At 46.2% G+C, this 22,653-nt stretch overlaps 1 protein-coding gene across 1 annotated transcript in view; it reads right to left on the reverse strand.

Moving 5' to 3' along the window:
* LOC142312872 (uncharacterized) overlaps positions 1 to 22,653 on the reverse strand; it is a 284,606-nt gene that overhangs the window by 130,036 nt on the left and 131,917 nt on the right. The window contains exons 13-14 of the mRNA XM_075351857.1: positions 2,128 to 4,357; positions 24 to 174 (exon numbers count right to left, since the gene is read on the reverse strand). Of these exons, the coding sequence (XP_075207972.1) occupies positions 24 to 174; positions 2,128 to 4,357 (2,381 nt within the window). The remainder of the gene's footprint in view (positions 1 to 23; positions 175 to 2,127; positions 4,358 to 22,653) is intronic.

Consider the following 22,653-nt stretch of genomic DNA (forward strand, 5'->3'; position numbering starts at 1 on the left):
CTGACGTCATCAGAATCTCTCACCTCTCCAGTAAGCCGGAAGAGGATCTCTAGGGTGAGGTGTAATATCCTCTCCGCCCTCTTGTCCCTGTACCTGTCCTTATCCATCCTTGATGGGTCAATAAGAAAAAATCTCTTATATTGAAGATCTGAGAGGATCTGAAATTGTAGGGACCTGAATAGGGAGAAGATGACGATGTAACATGATAAAGATCAATGAAAGAAATCTCCGGAGCTGTTACCGGCTTCACATGATCACTACATCCAGTCCTGGCCCCGTCCTGCCCCCGGTATAACACACAATCCAATTATAATCACACAGAGATTTATCACAGGACATCTACAATCCAGCACCAAAAACACCGAACAAATAAACTAAAGGGAAAACTAAAATATCTGAATTCATTAAAATTTCATAAAAACTAGATAACAGAGAGAGATAGTGAAGAGGGGCTTTAGAAAACCGCGCCAGAGATCCCAGATGTAAGCTTGGATCAATGTATTTTTTATTTCGGCATAGGTCTACGCGTTTCAGGAGTCTCAGCTCCCTTCCTCAGGACCAGCAAGCACAAGATACATCAAATCTACAGAGTCACATGTATACAGACTGTATATACCCAGTGGAACATCAAAGAACCGCCCTCAAAAAGAAAAAAAATCGGCGGGAAAAACTTCACTCCCTGCATAGTATGACGTGGTCCAGTGAAAAACCAAAGAAATTGAACTGTGTCAACAGCAACAGTATCTTTGTTAGAAAGATTAAATGACCAATGCAATTAAAAAAAGTTAAAAATAAAATTCATGAACCAAATAACTGCGTCATTGATGAAAAAAAATACATACATATATATGTGTTTATTGTGTCAAAGATAGTCTCAGAAACCATCCCGCAGTAAGAGGGTATAGAACCCACACCTAACCATGGACATAAATCTTCATGCAGAACATGAAACCTGAAGCAGTCAGTCCACACAGCCAATACGATGTGCGGTGAAACTTCGTGAACAAGATAAGGTGAAGAAACCCATAGTGGAAAAGAAAAAAATGCTACAAAAATTATATATATATCTATAGGAATAAAAGTGGAATGATTCTTTTTAATATTAAAAATATAAGAAAATTTCTTACCAAAAAATCTCATGAAAAAAATCCCTAAAGAACAAAGTGTGTCTAACATAATTAAAGTAACTGCATAATGAGCGCAAGATAAGCGCAATATATAAAACCAAAAAAAACCTGCATACATATAAATATGCACCCTAAAAATTCTTAGATAAAAAACCTTATAAGTGTAGTCTACCCATATATAAACGGGCTAACTGGACAGAACCAAGGGGTTTCAACGGCCCAAAAATCGAGCCATAGATAAGTGCATCTACCTGTATGAAATAACCATGATAACACTGTAAGGAAAGTGTAGTGAAAATGATACACCCGTAAAGGGAAACGACATAGGTGCAAAAAGAAGATAGGGGTGACGAGAGATCAGAAGCGTGGGAAAAAACAAAGTGCGCATGCGTGCGATCAAAGGCAAGATAGGGGTGACGAGAGTTCAGAAGCGTGGGAATAAAACAAAGTGCGCATGCGTACGATCAAAGGCAAGGAGCCGGTGCAATGAATGAGCCAATATACTGGAGATAGGGGAACAGAGTTCAAGCGTGAGAGAAAAAAAGGAATGGGGAAATTGGATCCATGATAGAACAGAAACATAAGTGAAAATGAATTCAGATATAAAGTGAATATACACATATATATCTATATATGACGGAACAAAAGGGAGATCCCGTCTAATTAAGAAAAATTTTTAAAAAATTTTTCTTGCTGAACAATTGGAAAAAAGTCTACCAGATGATAATCATTATCCATCTGGATAAAAATACTAGCCTCTGACTATACATGATTACAAAACAATTTAAATATATAGATAAAACATATGTAAAATAACACTACTTAAAAATGAGTGACCTCATAGGCAATGGAATAAAACAATTACATAGCATAGACGGTGACAAATAAATATATGAATAAAAAGTACATTAATAATATATGATAATAAAACTCAATATAAAAAATTTAGCCATAAGATAAAAAATAAAATTAAATATAATGTGATGATACCTAAAACTACTCATGAAATATATCCGTAATTTCGTTAAGACCCCTTGGCTTGAGAGTATCAAGCTTGTATATCCAAAAGGTTTCTTTTTTGTTGAGAACCTCCATGCGGTTATGGACATATGGAGGAATATGCTCTATTGGGGTCACTTTAATCCTGGTAGCCTTCTTATGTTGTAAATTAATATGCCTGGAAAGACCATGCAACATGAACCCAATCTTAATGTTATGTCTATGTGAATTAATACGATTGTGAAGCGGCTGTATCGTCCTGCCCACATATCTCCTGTCACACTCGCATTCTATAAGATAAACCACGTAATCTGACTGGCAGGTAAGGTGACTTTTAATGGTAAATTCCACCCCTCCTGGGTTGAGGCCAAAATGTAACCTACCATGTTGTATGTCATTACAGCATAAACACTTCTTTGCATCACATCTGTATACCCCTATGGGTTTATAGGAGACAGTGGTAGGAAGTTCCTCTTTTAATCTGCTTGGGGCTAATATGTTTTTTAATGTGGGCGCTCTCCGATAAATAATCCCCGGAGTAGTAGGCAGAACTCCCCTAAGGTAGGGATCATTCCGAAGAACATTCCAATGCCTACGGATGATGTTCTTAATAAAATCACCATCCCTGCTGTAAGTGGTTAGAAAGTGAGAGGAGAAGTTATTCCCAGATTTGGGATCATCTCTAATCCCAGAAGCAACGCTCCGTGTAGTTAGTTCTATCTGGCTCAGATCCTTGTTCACCTGGTATGCTTTCTTGATTAACGCTGGGGGGTATTTCTTATCTAGAAACCTCTCCTTGAGGACCATAGCCTGTTCCTTGTAGTCTCTATCAAGGGTGCAATTCCTCCTAACTCTCTGGAATTGATTCCTGGGCACATTGGTAAGCCATTTATTATAGTGGCTACTAGTGAAATCGATGTACCCATTGCTATCGACCTTTTTAAAAAAGGTTTTAGTATAAATAGTCCCTTTGTCGTGTGCAATGGTAAGATCCAGGAAATCAATGGATCCTTTTTCTATAGTGGGTGTGAATGTCAAACCCCACTCATTGTTTACTATGCATTTCAAGAAGTCATGCAGGTTGTTATCTGAATCATCCCATATAAAGAACAGGTCATCGATGTACCTTTTGTACACGATGACATGTCTAAAAAGCTTGGAGGAATAAATGTGTGACAATTCAAACAGACCCATGAATAAATTAGCGAAAATAGGTGCAGCCCTCGAGCCCATCGCTGTGCCACAGCGTTGATGGTACAATACATCTTGGAACGTAAAAAAGTTATTCCTCAGAATGAACCTCATACCTTCCAGCAAAAAGTTTTTTTGTGGAATAGGCAATCTTTCATCGACTTCTAGGAACTGCCTGAAACATTCCAACCCCAATTCATGTAGGATGTTAGTATACAGAGCTGCAATATCAAGTGTGACAAAACAGTAAGTGTCCATCCAACTCACATCTTTAATAGTATTAATCAAATGTGTGGAATCCCTCAGGTAACTCCTGAGATTAATAACATGTGGTCTCATGATCTGATCTATGTATGCGGCCAGATTCTCAGTCAAGGACCCGATCCCTGATATGATGGGTCTGCCTGGGGGATTATGGAGGCATTTATGTATCTTGGGTAAATGATAATAAAATGCTACCCTCGGATTTTTCACTTCCAGGAATTTGCTCTCATGTTTATTTAGAACCCCTAGAGCAATGGCCCTCTGTATCAGGGCACGGTACTCTAGGACAGACTGGTTGTATGCAGCAATGTCAGTAACCTCATAATGGAAAGGGTTGGATAGATTTCTTAAGGCCTCTTGGATATATGCACCCCTGTCCTGTATTACAATCCCTCCCCCCTTGTCGGCATTTTTAATAATAAGAGAAGTGTTATTTTTCAGTTTAACTAGAGCGCATCTCTCTTCTCTAGTGAGGTTGATTTTTGGGGGAGATACCTTATTCTGCAGCTTCTTGAAATCCTCTAAAACCAAATCATTGAAAGTCTTAATGTGGTGTCCCTTACTTTGAAGAGAATAAAAAACTGATTTTAATCTCAGATCAGTGTGCTGGAAACTGTCCTGTACAACGTTCTCATTAGGGGGATTGTATTTATTAATTTGGAAATGACGAGTCAATGTCAGTTTCCTAATGAACCTTTGGAAATCAAGATATAAATCAAAATCATTAGCGGACTTCGTAGGACAAAAGGACAACCCTTTTCTAAGTACACTGATTTCTATGTTAGATAAGGTATAACTGGAGAGATTGAAAATGCCCATCATGTTGTCTTTTACTGTATGTTTTTCCTTTCTTTTTTGCTGGATCCTGGTACCAGCCCTGGTTCCTCTATAGGATTTTTTCTTTTTTCCCCCCTTGGCGTGAGAAAGCAAGCAATGCTGGGCTGTGTGCCCCGGGCCCTGGGTAAAAAAGGCAATTTGAAATAAAAAAGTGTTTTTATAAAAATATTTTGACGAATATTATTAAAAAAAATTTTTTTGATACAATATACTCTCATTTCTGTCTCTTTGTCCTTATCTAATTATTTGAGTTAAAGTATCTCTAAAAACTATGGTGGAGAAATTATAGGAATCTGCTATCATGTTTCTAACATAGATATATATGTGTATATTCACTTTATATCTGAATTCATTTTCACTTATGTTTCTGTTCTATCATGGATCCAATTTCCCCATTCCTTTTTTTCTCTCACGCTTGAACTCTGTTCACCCTATCTCCAGTATATTGGCTCATTCATTGCACCGGCTCCTTGCCTTTGATCGTACGCATGCGCACTTTGTTTTATTCCCACGCTTCTGAACTCTCGTCACCCCTATCTTGCCTTTGATCGCACGCATGCGCACTTTGTTTTTTCCCACGCTTCTGAACTCTCGTCACCCCTATCTTCTTTTTGCACCTATGTCGTTTCCCTTTACGGGTGTTTCATTTTCACTACACTTTCCTTACAGTGTTATCATGGTTATTTCATACAGGTAGATGCACTTATCTATGGCTCGATTTTTGGGCCGTTGAAACCCCTTGGTTCTGTCCAGTTAGCCCGTTTATATATGGGTAGACTACACTTATAAGGTTTTTTATCTAAGAATTTTTAGGGTGCATATTTATATGTATGCAGGTTTTTTTTGGTTTTATATATTGCGCTTATCTTGCGCTCATTATGCAGTTACTTTAATTATGTTAGACACACTTTGTTCTTTAAGGATTTTTTTCATGAGATTTTTTGGTAAGAAATTTTCTTATATTTTTAATATTAAAAAGAATCATTCCACTTTTATTCCTATAGATATATATATAATTTTTGTAGCATTTTTTTCTTTTCCACTATGGGTTTCTTCACCTTATCTTGTTCACGAAGTTTCACCGCACATCGTATTGGCTGTGTGGACTGACTGCTTTAGGTTTCATGTTCTGCATGAAGATTTATGTCCATGGTTAGGTGTGGGTTCTATACCCTCTTACTGCGGGATGGTTTCTGAGACTATCTTTGACACAATAAACACATATATATGTATGTATTTTTTTTCATCAATGACGCAGTTATTTGGTTCATGAATTTTATTTTTAACTTTTTTTAATTGCATTGGTCATTTAATCTTTCTAACAAAGATACTGTTGCTGTTGACACAGTTCAATTTCTTTGGTTTTTCACTGGACCACGTCATACTATGCAGGGAGTGAAGTTTTTCCCGCCGATTTTTTTCTTTTTGAGGGCGGTTCTTTGATGTTCCACTGGGTATATACAGTCTGTATACATGTGACTCTGTAGATTTGATGTATCTTGTGCTTGCTGGTCCTGAGGAAGGGAGCTGAGACTCCTGAAACGCGTAGACCTATGCCGAAATAAAAAATACATTGATCCAAGCTTACATCTGGGATCTCTGGCGCGGTTTTCTAAAGCCCCTCTTCACTATCTCTCTCTGTTATCTGCCATTCGGGGTACTGCTGCCATTGATCCATATATATGCGGTTACAGGAGTTGTGCCTTTCACAACCCTAATCGGTGAGTAGGATTACTCTTCATTATACCCCCTGTTATCAGGGTAAGACCCTATGCGCTTTTTTTCTACAGGTTCCCTGCCCTTATAAAAACTAGATATAAAGTTATAACATTTCGGGAACCTCCGCAGAGATCGGACGGCAGAACTGGGGCCGTCAGTAACAGATAATGATAGAACATTAATATCTCCTGATAGTGACAACATGGAGTGTGCAACGGCCATAATGGAGACTGTACAGCAGGGGCCGGAAACCTTCCTGGCTGACAGAGCCATAAATGCCACGTAATTTAAAATGTAATTCCGTGAGAGCCATACTTACCAAGGGGGAGCAGCGATGGGCATAATGGAGAAAGTAAGGGTATATTCCAATGTTGCACATTTTCTGCACCCAAAACTGCATCTCTTGGTAGGAAAACCGCGGTAGAAAAAAAACACATTTTTTGCAGCGGTTTTATGTTTTTATGCCTTTTTTATGTAATACGAGAAACGCTGGAAAAAAACGCAGAAACAATTGACAAGTCAATTGTTTGGTGTAGGTTTTTTTGCACCAAATCTGTAAGGAAAAAATCTGTAGTTTACATATCACTTCATGTTTCTCATAGACTTTGCAGAGATACTGTATGTCTTCCCTTGCAGATTGATTAAAATATGCAAGGAAAAGTGAATAAAAACGGAGCGTGAACACAGGTTAAGGCTATATCCGCACATTGCATCTTTTACTGCATCTTTTATGACATTTTGTGGTCACAAAGATGCACCAAAATGCATGTATTTCCTTCCCCAGCAAAGCCTATGAGATTTCTATTTTGCTGTGCGCACAGAGCTTCTTTTTTTGGCTGAGTTTTTGAAGATTCAGCATGCCAATTATTTTTGTGTTTTGTCCCTGTGTTTCGGAGGACTGGCAGATCAATCCCCGTTGATCCCCGGTATCTGGCCGGATAACTGTCCCCATGTAATATATGGGGACCAGAATCCAGCGCAAAGGGGGTAGGAGCAAGCGCTTCACACTCACCAATCACTGGTGCGGCTATTTTTTAAATGTATTTATTTTTACTGTATGCTATAGACTCGCAGACCAGGTCTGTGATTGGAAGGATCAGACAGGCTTTCACACAGGCTGGGGGCGCCGTCTGACTGCAACCAATCACAGATGCTAGTGGGCGGGGGAAGCAGTGAATATGCATCAGCCTAATGAGCGGCCCAGGAAGAAGAATGAGCGGCTGCTGGAGCAGTGTACAGCCGCGCAAATGACGCAATATTTAAAACGCGTTAGTTTTTCTTTTAACTTTACTTTTTTTTTTCTTATTTCCCGAATATCCAACCCCTGCGGGTGCCTTTGAACCCACGGGGGTCTGACTTCACAGTCCAGTTCACCCATCACTATTTTTTCACACAAAAAAACACATCAAATTCAGAATTAACAAACGCACCAAAAACACAGAATCATTACAAGAGGGTTTTTTTCTACATTTCCAGGCTCACTGGGATAAGGTGCAGTTTTGGTTGCATTTTGGGTGCAGTTTTTGTGACAGCGTGCGTATATAGTCTAACAGAGCAGCGAGCGGTGTCAGGAGGCAAGTGACCCAATCTAATCCCATACAGACAGATCTCCTGATAGAGCCGCACAGACGGGAACACGTTCTGTCTCCTGGAGTGTGAGCGCAGCTCTGAGGGGCTTAATGCGCCCAGTAATGGGGAATCTCCACATACTTCCTCCTGCAGAGCCGCACACTGGATATATGGCTGCTCTGTGCTTACAGGACCTGTGATGATGTCACATGGAGGGGAGGAGTCAGGGGTCACATGGTCAGCTCCTCAGTGTATGCAGGACTGGATGAGGTGAAGGTTGTGTGTGGGGTCAGGAGGGATTTACAGTGTGGGTGTAGCAGAGCCATGTGTGTATGACGTGTGCAGAGCAGTGCGTGTACGACGTATGCAGAGTGGAACCATGTGTGTGATGTGTGGAGAGCGGAGCCATGTGTGTGACGTGTGCAGAGCGGAGCCGTGCGTACATGACTTGTACGGAGCAGAGTTGACCTGTGTGGAGCGGAGCCGCGTGTGTACGGAGCAGAGCCGCGTGTGTATGACGTGTAAGAAGCAGAGATATACAGGGGTTGGACAAAATAATGGTAACACCTAACGTTTTGGCATCATAATCTTCAAACATGTTATGCACATGCAAACCGTGACATATGTGAATGTTTTATAGTTGATTATTCGTGTTATGTGATATGTGTATGTAAATTAACTGTTTGTTTTGCTGAATTGTAAGAACATTGATGAGAACCTAATACCAATGGCAGACCTCTTGGATTTTCAAAGAGGCCAAATTATCGGTGCTCGTATGGCAGGCGCTAGTGTAACAGAAAGTGCCCAAATGCTTGGCGTGTCAAGAGGTACTGTCTCCAAAGTAATGACTGCATTTGGAAGAGAAGGAAAAACGTCCGCAGGAAAGCACAGGTCCGGCCGAAAGTCGAAGTTGACTGAGAGAGACCGTCGCACTCTAAAGCGAATTCTGAGAGAGCATCGCAAGACCACAGCTCCGAAAATCACTGCTGAGCTCAATGAACACCTACAGAACCCAGTTTCCACGAAAACTGTTCGTCGGGAGCTGCACAAATCTGGATTCAATGGAAGAGCTGCAATTAGAAAAGCGCTGCTCTCAATGACAAATGTGTCCAAGCGTTTAGAGTGGTGTAGAAACCTCCAGAATTGGTCCCTCGAGCAGTGGAAACGTGATATTCTCAGACGGTGCATCGTTTACCCTTTTTCCGACCTCCGGCCGAGTGTACGTTTGGAGACAGCCGAAAGAAGCATTCCATCCAGACTGCCTTCTCCCAACCGTAAAATATGGTGGAGGTTCTGTGATGATCTGGGGTGCTATTTCGTGGAGATCCGCCGGGCCAATGATATCCCTTCATGGAAGAATTAACAGCCGAGATTATTTAGGCATTTTGTGTGACCAAGTGCATCCCATGGTTCAAGCACTGTTCCCGGAGGAGAACGCCATCTTTCAGGATGATAATGCACCAATTCATACAGCTTGAGCATCTCATCATACAGTTGAGCTTCTCATCTGGCCCCCACAATCCCCAGACCTCAACATTATTGAGCATTTATGGTCGATTTTAGAGATTCAAGTTAGACCTCGATTTCCGCCACCATCGTTACTCAAAGAACTGGAGGGTGTTTTAACTGCAGAATGGGCTAAAATTCCTTTGGAAACAATTCACACCTTGTATGAATCCATACCTCAGAGAATTGAGGCTGTAATCGCAGCAAAAGGTGTACCTACACCATATTAACCTAACTTTTGTTGATTTTTCTAGGTGTTTCCATTATTTTGTCCAACCGCTGTATGTGTACCATGTATGATAAGCGGAGCTGTGCTATGTGCGCATGTTGCGTTGCGTACTGTCCCTGCAGAAATTTCTGCAGCGATTTGAACAGCACACGTGCGCTTCAAATCTCTGCAGAAACAAAAGCCGATTTCATGCGCTCTGCATGTAGCCCCTCCCATAGACAGAGCAGGGACTTCATGCAGAGCGCACGAAAGAAGTGACATGTCACTTCTTAGAACGCGCGCTTTGGGCAGCAGCCGAAGCGCTGTGCTCTAATACGCCACGTGCGCACATCTGCTGCACAATCTCCATAGATTGTGCTGGGGACGCAGGACGCATGCAGTTACACTGCGGTGCAGATCGCAGCGGAACTGCATGCAATTACGCAACGTGCGCACATAGCCTTATGGTAAATGGCTACAAGATGGTCACAGTGTGCTCAGCCACATCCCTGGTGCTGCTAGGCAGGAAGGGGTTACTGAATGGAGCACTGGGTAGGGAGACAGAAGGAAGTGCAGGAGAGCCCCCAGAGTAGCAGAGAGATACCACACCTCTGGGAGGTGTGAGGTGAAGCCCCTATGAGAAGAATTTGAGACCCTCAGGGTCATATCCCGGTACCAGATACGTGGGGCCCTGGTGAGAGGTGGCCTGACCGAACCACGTCCCAAAAGGGTGAAGTCCACACGGCTGATGATGGCTGCCCCCCAAGCGTATACCCAATGAACCCCCTCTCCAGGCTGAAGGTCAGTGGGCTCCTCAGTTGGAGTTGGTCCTGACGTACCGGGTCAGAAGAGTGCCAGCCCCAGGGACCCCCGTCATGGCTATAGCTATCCCTGTGAGTGGGAGACAGACCCCAGTGTGGACTAGATAACTCTGGCCGACAAATGAAAGTGAGAGAGGGGATGAGGCACTCGGAGGTCCGAGTACCAGGGAAGTGGCTGGCCGGTAAATTGAAAGTAGCTCCGGTTGCTAACGGCAACGGCCGCAGTAAAGTACAGTAATGGAGCGGACGTCGGGAAGGTTATGTGTAATAAAGATGATGTCCCCTGTAATTGTTGAAAAATGTGCCTGCCGCTGGCTTGATCAGAAGTTGGATGTGAAACTGTTCAGTTATGGTTATGAAGGATAGAGACTCTGTGTGCTGTTTTGGAACACTGGGGCCTGCTGCAGTTGGTAGCTGTGAGAGGGCCCAGAAGGAACAAGAACTTGTCCTGGCTTAAAGCTTTAAAGAGTGTGTCCCGCACTACAAGTCCCAGCACCCCTTCCCCTTTATTAGATCAGCGACTGAGGTTCAGGACACTAACCCAGGGCTGCGCTACAGCCAGAAGACAATGTCCACTTCGACTGCTGGAGCACCCGGTTGCCCATCTAACAACTGGCGTAGTTGGCAGGATGAGCCTCCATGTCCTGGACCTGCTCGCAGGGTGAAGACGAGGTGGTGTGCCGCCCGAGTGTGGCTTAAGAACAGGAAGATGGCCGCTGCTGCATATAAGTGTAGTAGAAAGATGGCAGCAAGGGACAAAGACAAGCAGGGTCATCATGGGTGTGCCTGCTGCGCTTCGGCGCAAAGTTCTGTCCAGCCCCGGGAGGTAAGAAGAAGCTAGTGCAACCTCCGGGGGTGGGGCTGAAGAACAGGGCCCGCCCGTCGCTGTGCCAAAAAGTGCGGCAGACGGAGGCTGAAAGTCAGGCTAGCTTCACATCAGCGTTTTTTTGCCTTAAGGCAAAAATACGCAAACTGCATATCACTGGATCCTTTTTTTTTGAAGAACAACGCATGCCACCGCAAGTAACCTGAACGTTTTTTAACTGGATCCGTATACCGGATCCAGCATAATAACGGAGCAATCACTTGCGTTTGGGTGCTGTTTTTTTGCTTAGTTTTGACGGATCCGTTTTTATTCTCAGAATCTATGTCATCTGCCATTAAGGTCTGCTACATGACCGCTGACAGCAGACACAGACAAAGCCATGTAGCAGAGCTGAATGGCCGCTGACAGCAGACACAGACAGAGCCGCACGATCAGAATGAAGTCGGATGAACTTCACCCGACTTCATTATCATACCGCGGCTCTGCCTGTGTGTCATGGGCTGATTTTCGGTCACCGGTGAAGGTTTACCCTGAGTGACTGAAGTGATGTGCGTTAACAGCGATGCGGTTACTGAGGTTACCCGCGGCCACAGCTGAAATTCTCCAGCTGAGATCTGTGGCCGCGGGTAACCTGAGTGATGTCACCGCTGACAGCGCAACTCACTTCAATTGCTGCGGGGAGCTCACAGACAGCGGTCGTGGTATGTGACCGCTCTCTGTTAGCTTCTCATCAAGCAGAGCTGGATGCGACGTGGGACCTCTGTGGATTACGTCGGACCAGGAGGGGTATTTGGGAACTTGAATAAAGTGGTGAAAGAGGGTGGGGGTTTTTTGTCATTTATTTCACATACAGGATTTTTGTGTGTATGTCTTTATTTTCTTTAACTTACAGGTTAATCATGGAAGGTATCTCGGGTAGACGCCTGACATGATTAACTCCTTATTACCTCGATTGCCACCGCACCAGGGCAATTCTGGATGAGCCGGGGAGAGTCCCGGGACTGTCGCATATAATGGATGCGGCAATTCCGGGCGGCTGCTGGCTGACATTTTTAGGCTGGGGGGCTCCCCATAACGTGGAGCTCCCCATCCTGAGAATATCAGCCTTCAGCCGTGTCGCTTTACCCTGGCTGGTATAAAAATTGGGGGGGACTGCACGTAGTTTTTTTATAATTATTTATTTATTTTACTGCAAGATATAGCCCCGCCCACTGGCGGCTGTGATTGGTTGCAGTGAGACAGCTGTCCCTCAGCGTGGTGGCGTGTCTGACTGCAACCAATCATAGGCGCCGGTGGGCGGGGAAAGCAGTGAATACGAGATTGAATAATGGGCGGCCGTTATTTTTAAATCAGGAAAAGCCGCCAGAAGAGTGTCACAGCCGTGCAGCGCCGCGCAGGTGATCGGTGAGTGGGTGAGAGTGAGTGAATGAGTCAGTGACACTCACACACATTCACACACACTTACTCTCACACTCAAGGCTGCTTTACACGCTGCAACATCACTAGCGATCTCATTAGCGATGTGACACGCCAGATCGCTGATGCAATCTACCGAGGTCGCACATGTGACCGGCGCTATTAAACAGACCTATGTGCGATCTCGACAGATCGCATCTGAGATCTGGTGTGTCACATCGCTAACGAAATAGCTAGCGATGACGCAGTGTGTAGAGCACCCTTGAGTGTGAGAGTGAGTGTGTGTGAGAGGGAGTGTGTGTGAGAGGGAGTGTGTGTGAGTGTGAGTGAGTGTGTCACTGACTCACTCTCACCCACTAACTGATCACCTGCACGGCGCTGCACGGCTGTGACACTCTTCTGGCGGCATTTTCTGATTTAAAAATGACGGCCGCCCATTATTCAATCTCGTATTCACTGCTTTCCCCGCCCACCGGCGCCTATGATTGGTTGCAGTGAGACACGCCACCACGCTGAGTGACAGCTGTCTCACTGCAACCAATCACAGCCGCCAGTGGGCGGGGCTATATCTTGCAGTAAAATAAATAAATAATTATAAAAAAAACGATGTGCGGTTCCCCTAATTTTTATACCAGCCACGGTAAAGCCACAAGGCTGAAGGCTAGTATTCTCAGGATGGGGAGCTCCACGTTATGGGGAGCCTCCCAGCCTAAAAATGTCAGCCAGCAGCCGTCCGGAATTGCCGCATCCATTATATGCGACAGTCCCGGAACTCTACCCGGCTCATCCCGAATTGCCCTGGTGCGGTGGCAATCGAGGTAATAAGGGGTTAATCATGGCAGGCGTCTATGAGACACTCCTTATGATTAACCTGTAAGTGAAAGTAAATAAACACATACACCCGAAAAATACTTTATTTGGAATAAAAGACAAAAAAACAACCTCTTTCACCATTTTAATAAAAATCCCCAAATACACCTCCAGGTCCGACGTAGACCTCCACAGAGGTCCCGCGGCGCTATCAGCTTTGCTACATGAAGCTGACAGGAGCGGCAGTAGAACACCGCCGCTCCCGGGAGCTCCATGCAGCAACTGAAGGGAGTCGCGCTGTCAGCGGGGACGTCACTGAGGTAGTCCCTGTGTGTGTGCGGTGATGCTGGGGGCTGTAGTGCCGGTGTTTGTGCGGAGAGAGAGAAGAGAATGAGAAGAGCAGAGAAGAGAATGAGAAGAAAATGAGAAGAGAAGGCAATGAGAAGAGAATGAGAAGAGAATAGAAGACAATGAGAAAAGAATGAGAATGCTTCAGGCTATGTTTTGTATGGCAAAAAGTATCCTTCCAGCCGCATACTACCGCAAATGTGAAAACTAGATCCGTCGCCCATTGAAAAACATTGAAGCTAGTGCTGCAATGTACAGGATCTGGTGAGCTGCAGTTTTAGGTCGGAGGCAAAAAACGCTACATGTTGCGTTTTTGAAACATGGTAAAAAACTGTAACTCACAGGATCCAGACACTGCAGCATGAAAACGGATGCAAACGCATGTTGCCGCTAGTCCATTGACATTGCATTGAGCAGACAACGGATCCGGCAACATGCAGTTTGCGTTTTTCTGCCGACCGGCAGAATACCGCTGATGTGAAGCTAGCCTAAGTGGGGGCGGTGGCCATAAGAGGCCCTGCCCCTGAAGGCGCGGATGAGAGGAGTTCTTGTGGCGCCCTGGACAAGCCAGGGGCCACAGAGAACAACACCACCACACCCCACACTCCCGGTCACACCAGGGGGGTGGGCCAGGCGGTTGGCCCTGCCCACCGAGGAGTTCACAGTCCTGGAGGCGGGAAAAGCAGACAGATTAGTTTTGGAGGTGAAAGTGGAAGGAAGGAAAGTGGTAGTGGAGCAACTAACTGACAGCGTCCAGGTGTGTGGCCCCGGCGGTACAGCAAGGTTTGCAGACGGTGGTGACCGTCTGCAGGAGTGGCCTATCGGAGTCTACCGTAAGGACCGTGGACGGGCGGTGGCCCGGCGGTACCGGACCGGTACACAAAGAAAAGTCAGCACCATCTGGCAGGGGCTTACGGACCCCGGCAAGGCTAGGAGTAACCGTGAATTTGCCAAATCCGTCAGCGAAGGGAACCTCCTGGCTTTCCCAGCAGCCAAGTCCCGACAGAAGGCAACAGTCCAACCGTGAGGGGGAAACACAGCCACCGCCAAGGCTACCGTTCCCAGGGCCAGAGCCTGCGGGCAAAAGAGGCTCCTCCGGCCCATATCCCAGCTGGGGAGCGGGTTACCGGTGGGAACCCATTGGAACCATTTACCGTACATAGGTGCAGGGAAAGGCAGTCACCATCAACCTGCCGGGAGAAACAACACCGCAGCCGTCTGTGGGACCCGTCCATCCAGCCGTGTGTTTTACCGAGAACTGTGTCCTCATCATTGGCTGAGTGAGTACCACCGTGCCGTGTGGCACAGCGCTGCCCCTGCGACCCAGCACCTCACCAGGCCCCGTAACCCGCCTGCCATCCACTCCTACCCCATCACCGGGCCCCGGGACAACCAACCCCCTACCCACGGAGGGGAGAACTAACATCAAAGCTGCTCTCTGTCACCGCTCCCGGGATCCCCGTCCAGAGCAGCGGTGTCACCAACTTCACCACAACCGTGGGTGGCGTCACGGACAATAACCAAATCCCCACAATCAATCCCCACCCTTTTCACTCACGGGCGAGGAACGCCGCTCGAGTCCCCGGGATCCGGCCCACCGCTCGAGCCACCACAGAGTAGCGGCAGCAGCAGCCGGACCCGAGCAGTGGGAGAGCGCAGCGTCCCCTCCGCCGCCCGCAACAACTTGGCGTCACGAACAGGATCCTACCGTTCTACCAACTGGTGGAAGTGCGCCTTATGTGACCGCCGGAGGTGTCCGGCCGAAAAATTTGTGAAGCCGTCATCTTGGGCGCGAAGAATTCCCGTTCGAGCATCTCCTCGAGTAGTCGAGGCGCGAAGGCCAAAACCCCGCCCCTGTAGAGGAGGAGCCGGAAAGAGACAAAGGGGGACGGAAACAAGATGTCTGCGCCCGACGGAGCCGCTGGAAGAGAGGCGGACGCAGCCGCGGGAGCACCTGTAGATGGGAATGGGCCTGCCCAGGTCCCGGCCGCGCTGGCGGGGGGCGCCGCGGCCCCAACTCTCGCTCAGGTGATGCAGTTCTCTTTGCCCTATGTGCCCGGAGCTGCCTGGCTACCGCAGTACGACGGGAAACCTGATGCCTTGCAGGTTTTCCGGAAGAAACTTAGTCCACTACTAGAACTGTACCCCCTGACTGATAAGCAACGTGCAGCGCTAGTGCTGGGGCAGCTAACCGGCGCGGCTGAGCAAGAGGCGGAGACCTGGGTCGGGGGGACCGGTCCTCTGTAGCCACCATATTTGAAAAGCTGCAGACTGCATTTGAGACCCGTACTGAGGCCGAGTTGCGGATGCAGTTCTATCAATTCCGTTAGAATCCGTCAAGGTGTCTAATGATAGTGCATTGCGGCGGAATCCGCCCCCATAGACAAAGTGGCGGAATCCGCTGATGGATCCCGTCACGTTCTACTGCACATGCTCAGCATGTTCAGCAGAACGATCTAAATCGTTTAAAATCACTCCTGGTCTCCCCCCCCCCCTCTTCCCCCTCTCTCCACCCCCCTCCCCTCCCTCTACCTCCCCCTCTCTCTCCTCCCCTCTCTCTCCCGCCCCTCTCTCATATGCACCGATCACTGGTGCGGCGTTGCACAGCTGTCACACTGCCCTAGCAGCTTCTCCTGCTTTTGAAAATACCGGCTCCTCATTATTCAATCTCATATTCCCTGCTTCCCCCGCCCACCGGCGCCTATGATTGGTTGCAGTCAGACACGCCCCCACGATGAGTGACAGCTGTCTCACTGCAACCAATCACAGCCGCCGGTGGGCGGGTTTACAGTCATATGAACATTTTGGGCACCCCTATTAATGTTAACCTTTATTCTTTATAACAATTTGGGTTTTTGCAACAGCTATTTCAGTTTCATATATCTAATAACTTATGGACTAAGTAATAGTCCTAGATTCAAATGAGGTTTATTGTACTAACAGAAAATGTGCAATCTGCATTTAAACAAAATTTGACAGGTGCAAAAGTATGGGCACCTCAACATAAAAGTGATCCTCCTTTTGCAAAAATAACAGCCTCTAGTCGCTTCCTGTAGCTTTTAATGAGTTCCTGGATGAAGGTATATTTGACCATTCCGGTTTACAAAACAATTCCACTTCAGTTAAGTTTGATGGTCGCCGAGCATGGACAGCATGCTTCAAATCATCCCACAGATTTTCAATGATATTCAGGTCTGGGGACTGGGATGGCCATTCCAAAACATTGTAATTGTTCCTCTGCATGAATTCCTGAGTAGATTTGGAGCGGTGTTTTGGATCATTGTCTTGGTGAAATATCCATCCCCTGCGTAACTTCAACTTCGTCACTGATTCTTGCACACTATTGTCAAGAATCTGCTGATACTGAGTTGAATCCATGCGACCCTCAACTTTAACAAGATTCCGGTGCCGACATTGGCCACACAGCCCCAAAGCATGATGGAACCTCCACCAAATTTTACTGTGGGTAGCAAGTGCTTTTCTTGGAATGCTGTGTTTTTTTGCCTCCATGCATAACGCCTTTTTGTATGACCAAACAACACAATCTTTGTTTCATCAGTCCACAGGACCTTGCTTGCAGAAACGGCTTCTTTCGCATCACTCACCCATACAGCTTCTCCTTGTACAACGTGCGCTGTATTGTTGACCGTGCACATTGACACCATCTGCAGCAAGATGATGCTGCAGGTCTTTGGAGGTGGTCTGCGGATTGTCCTTGACTGTTCTCACCATTCTTCTTCTCTGCCTTTCTGATATTTTTTTGGCCTGCCACTTCTGGGCTTAACAAGAACTGTACCTGTGTTCTTCCATTTCCTTACTATGTTCCTCACAGTGGAAACTGACAGTTTAAATCTCTGAGACAACTTTTTGTATCCTTCCCCTGAACAACTATGTTGAATAATCTTTGTTTTCAGGTCATTTGAGAGTTGTTTTGAGGAGCCCATGATGCCACTCTTCATAGGATATTCAAATAGGAGAACAACTTGCAAGTGGCCACCTTAAATACCTTTTCTCATGACTGGATACACCTGCCTATGAAGTTCAAAGCTCAATGAGGTTACAAAACCAATTTAGTGGTTTAGTAAGTCAGTAAAACGTAGTTAGGAGTGTTCAAATCAAGAAATAGATAAGGGTGCCCATACTTTTGCACCGGTCAAATTTTGTTTAAATGCAGATTGCACATTTTCTGTTAGTACAATAAACCTCATTTCAATCCAGAAATATTACTCAGTCCAGCAGTTATTAGATACATGAAACTGAAATAGCTGTTGCAAAAACCAAAATTGTTATAAAGAAAAAAGGTTAACATTAATAGGGGTACCCAAACTTTTTCATATGACTGTATATCGTGCGGTACAATAAATAAATAATTAAAAAAACAAAAACAAAAAAAAAACCTGCGGTCCCCCCCAATGTTGATACCAGCCAAGATAAAGCCACACGGCTGAAGGCTGGTATTGTCAGGATGGGGAGCCCCACGTTATGCGGAGCCCACCACCCTAGCAATATCAGCCAGCAGCCGCCTGGAATTGCCGCATCCATTAGATGCGACAGTCCTGGTACTCTACCTGGCTCATCTCGAATTGCCCTGGTGCGGTGGTAATTGGGGTAATAAGGCGTTAAATGGCAGTTTATAGCTGCCACTAAGTCCTATGTTAATTATGGCAGGCGTCTCCCTGAGATACCTTCCATGATTAACCTGTGAGAGTAAATAAACACACACAACGAAAAATCCTTTATTTGGAATAAAAGACAAAAAAAAAAATTCATTTACCACTTTATTAATCCCCAAACACCCATCCAGGTCCGAAGTAATCCACACGACGCTTTCAGCTCTGCTACATGAAGCTGACAGGGAGCGCCGCAGAACACAACCACTCTGTCTCAGCTCCACGCAGCAACTGAAGTGAGCCGCACTGTCACCGGAGACTTCACTCAGGTAGTGCCTGCGTGTGTGTGGGGATGATGATGTGTGCGGTAGTGCCTGCGTGTGTGCGGGGATGATGATGGGGGCGGTAGTGTCGGGGTGAGTGCAGTGCATGGATGGGGACAGGTGACTATTCGTGTTTGTGTGTGTTTGTTCAGTGTATACATGCGGAGGGTGGAGTGCGGGGGGGTGGAGCCAAGTTACGCTGGTAACCATGGTACACAATCGGGTAACTATGCAAATCCCTTTGCTTAGTTACCCGATGTGTACCATGGTTACCAGAGTACGCCGGCTCCCGGCACGATCCCAGCAATGCAAGGGTATGCGTTGGCTGGGTTCCCGGTGTGGGCTTCCGTGGGCGCAGCACTCACCGGGGAGTCGGGGCTCTGTGTGGGTGTCGGGCGTTGTCCTGTCACGCCGTAGTTCGTGCTGTTCACTTAGCTGAGCCGTTGGCCGCAGGCTCTTTAGCGCACGCGCTGTGGCGACGGTTGTCACTGTAATGACGTCATTTTCGAGCAAGACAGACAGACAGACAGACATCCCAGTGACCAATCCACAATTAAGCAAGATGGTAAAGAGGGCCACTGGCAAAGAAAAGACCAAAACAGGTACTTGGTGAAATACAAAATAATTTATTATAATAATTGTGAACAAGGACAGACAGTGACGGCGACCAAGATGACAATATCGCCGGACACAGAGTTGCACAAACACCACCTGATGATGTCATAAGACTGCTAGACACAAAAGTGTCAATGTGGAATCCCATTAGCCAAAGGGTGAAAGGGTTATATAATAAATGATTAACTGATTACAGTCACCCAAGTGTTTTCTCCCTGTACGGGCCAAAGGCATGTCAGCAAATTAACATGTTGAAAGAACATTACCTTGAGACTTGATGGAGGAGTACTAGCAGGCAAAGCAGGTGGCGGTGGGTGGAGCCTTGACGCGTGTTTCACCAGGCGTGGCTTCATCTAGGTTCCCTATGATCGACTGCAAAGGGAGAAGGGTATCTTTTGGAGCCACCTATGCACACAAGCGTATAGAGATACCCGGCGGAAAATGAGGGGCGTCCACCAGAGGCTGTAGAGGCCCGTTAGGGTCCACCAGAACTCCTCTAACCGATGGAGTGTTAATAATTTGTAAAGTTTGTTGTTTAACCGAAAAGGATAAGGAGATGTTTTTCCAAGCAAGGAAGGGCCAAGTCCATGGGATCATGACTACCAATAAGGGACACATATCAAAGGCTAACTGCACCCACAACTTGGAGGCCTGGCAATGAATTAAGTCTAACAGTCTAGCATGTGCTGTCGCAAAGTAGTAGCGTCTACAATCAAGTAATCCAGTTCCGCCGGCCATTTTCGGTAGAGTCAGTACTTCTTAGAAGCACACAGAAAGCCCCTAAAGGCACGCTGCGTCTTAGTCCAAAAGAGGGCGGGAACATACAACGGGATGGTCTGTAGGAAGTATAGCAGCCTGGGAAGAACCGTCATCTTGAGGATACTAATTCTACCGAACCAGGAAAATTCTGTCCTATGCCAGGCTGTCAAGCACCCCTCGAGCCTTGCCAACAACGGATGGAAGTTTAGCTTGAACATTCTTGCGAGGTCAGACAGAATGTGAGTATGTAAATACCCTCCCTATAGCCTTGTTGGGTGGCCAGTGAAAGGGGAAAGTCAATTACACCAGCCCTATTACCTGTTGGGGGAGGGCTATGCCCAAGGTATCAGATTTATCCAAGTTGAGTTTAAAATTGGACCAATTCCCGAATCGCTGGACAACAGACATCAGGGGTAGCAGGGAGGCGAGAGAGCTGGAGATATAAACCAATAGGTCATCAATGAAAGCCAAACTTTTGTATTCTACTCCCGCCACCCTGATACCCCTAACGCCCGGCATGTTTATGGAGCATCTCCAGTTTACTCATGGTCTGTAGGGCCAGCGTTAGTTCCTGGGCTCTCTCTCTCTTCAACCTGGCTCGATTCTTTATAAATACCCCCCGGAGTACACATTTTAAGGCCTCTAATTTCACTGTGTAGGCAGTACTGTCAGCCTCGTGGTCCAAGATGAAGTCAGAGACGGCGTCAACAATCTCCGCTTTGCACGTCTGATCAAGAAGCAACGACTCATTCAATCTCCAGGAATGAAAAGGTTTGGCAAAAGAGGGGACTTTGAAGGTGCAATATACTGGAGCATGGTCTGACCACAGAATATTACCGATGTTAGTGGTAGAGACCCAATGCAGGGCGCTATGTGGAATTAGAATGTGATCTATTCTACTATACGCCTCGTGGGGCGAGGAATAATAACTATAGTCCCTGTCTGCCGGATGTTGAACTCTCCATGCATCGACAAGCTGTAACCGCAATAGAGCATTTTTGATGCACTTTATTGCCGCATGAGATATGTGACTTTTTTTTTTAGAATTATCTAAAACTGGATCTAGTGTGACATTAAGGTTTGCACACAGAATCACTATCCAACGACTAATGTAGAAATCAAATCGATCAGACTACAGATGTACCGTAACTTGCCTGGTCCTGATTAGGGACATATAAGTTAATGAATGTAAATTGCTGGCCTTCGATCGCTAACGTAAGAACCAAGTATCGTGCTTCAGGGTCAATAGTGCATTTAAGGGTTTGAAATGTGAGGGACTTGAGTATAGCTATTGCTACTCCCTTGGACCGCGCCAGGGGGTTATTGGCAAAGTGCCATGTCGTGTAGTGTCTATGTGTTATTCTTGGTGGGTTGCTAGATTTAAAATGAGTTTCCTGGAAACAAATGATGCGTACCTTACGCCGGTGGAATTGCTGGAGGATCTGCGCACACTTTTTCAGAGTGTTGAGGTTTCGGGCGTTAAACGATTGAATATTTAGGTTGGCCATAGCATCTTCCCCGATTGTACTTTGTGGGAAAAGTGGAGTGGGGTCCCATGGTCAGAGCCGGAGGAAGGAAAAATAAGAGAGGTTAACAGGTGGGAAAGAGAGAATAACTTGGAAACAAAAAAGCAGAGGTACTGCCTCCGTCAACAGAGCTACTTAAAAACTTTTAACCAAGAGGAGTGTGGATGGTCCCGAAGCGCCAAACAGGGGCTCCCAACCTATTGGGGGAGTACACAGTTCAACATGCGTGGAGCGGACCATGAGCCTTGGGGCATAACAATATACAAAGTTTTCAGAATCCCATATTAAAATATAGGTGCTTTGCTATGGGTGAAACAACAGACAAATGCATAATAGAGCAGTGTATAAGAGGCAAAGCTACGCAATGAAGTGAGATAGAGTCCCTAGATGAGATTAGCTTAGTCGTCGTCTAAATGGCATTATGGACGAGTCTTGTTCTCCTGCAGACTCGATCCTGCTTGGTGGGCGCCAGTGCAGGAACCCGTTGCGGACTCGCCGTGACCGGATCTGGGACCACCGCCCATCTCAGCGGCTCCCCCAGCACCCCCGGCCACCGTGGGAGTGTTACTTTTGGGAGGTCCAGGCCAGAATGTAAAACCGGCAAGTCCTCTGGGGAACACAGGATAAGGGATCGAGGGTCCTTCTTCACCGTGAGCTAGAAGGGGAATCCCCATTTGATGGGGACGCCCCTCTCGTGTAGAAGGTCCAATAGTGGTTTGATTGTTGAGTGTTGAGGGAGGGTGAATCTTGAAAGGTCGGGCATAATTCTGATCGAGTGGCCATTAGAGCCATTGGGCGGCACGGTGGCTCAGTGGTTAGCACTGCAGTCTTGCAGCGCTGGGGTCCTGGGTTCAAATCCCACCAAGGACACCATCTGCAAGGAGTTTGTATGTTCTCCCCGTGTTTGCATGGGTTTCCTCTGGGTTCTCCGGTTTCCTCCCACACTCCAAAGACATACAGATAAGGACTCTAGATTGTGAGCCCCAATGGGGACAGTGTTGCCAATGTATGTAAAGTGCTATGGAATTAATAGCGCTATATAAATGAATAAAATTATTATTATTAGAGGAGAACCTCTGTTTTTGCGGAATGCCTGAAGAATGTACTCCTTGATAGTGTAGAAGAAGGGAATTTTGTTTACTTACCGTAAATTCCTTTTCTTCTAGCTCCAATTGGGAG

This window comes from Anomaloglossus baeobatrachus, chromosome 5 (genome assembly GCF_048569485.1).
Source record: "Anomaloglossus baeobatrachus isolate aAnoBae1 chromosome 5, aAnoBae1.hap1, whole genome shotgun sequence".
Lineage (NCBI taxonomy): Eukaryota > Metazoa > Chordata > Amphibia > Anura > Aromobatidae > Anomaloglossus > Anomaloglossus baeobatrachus.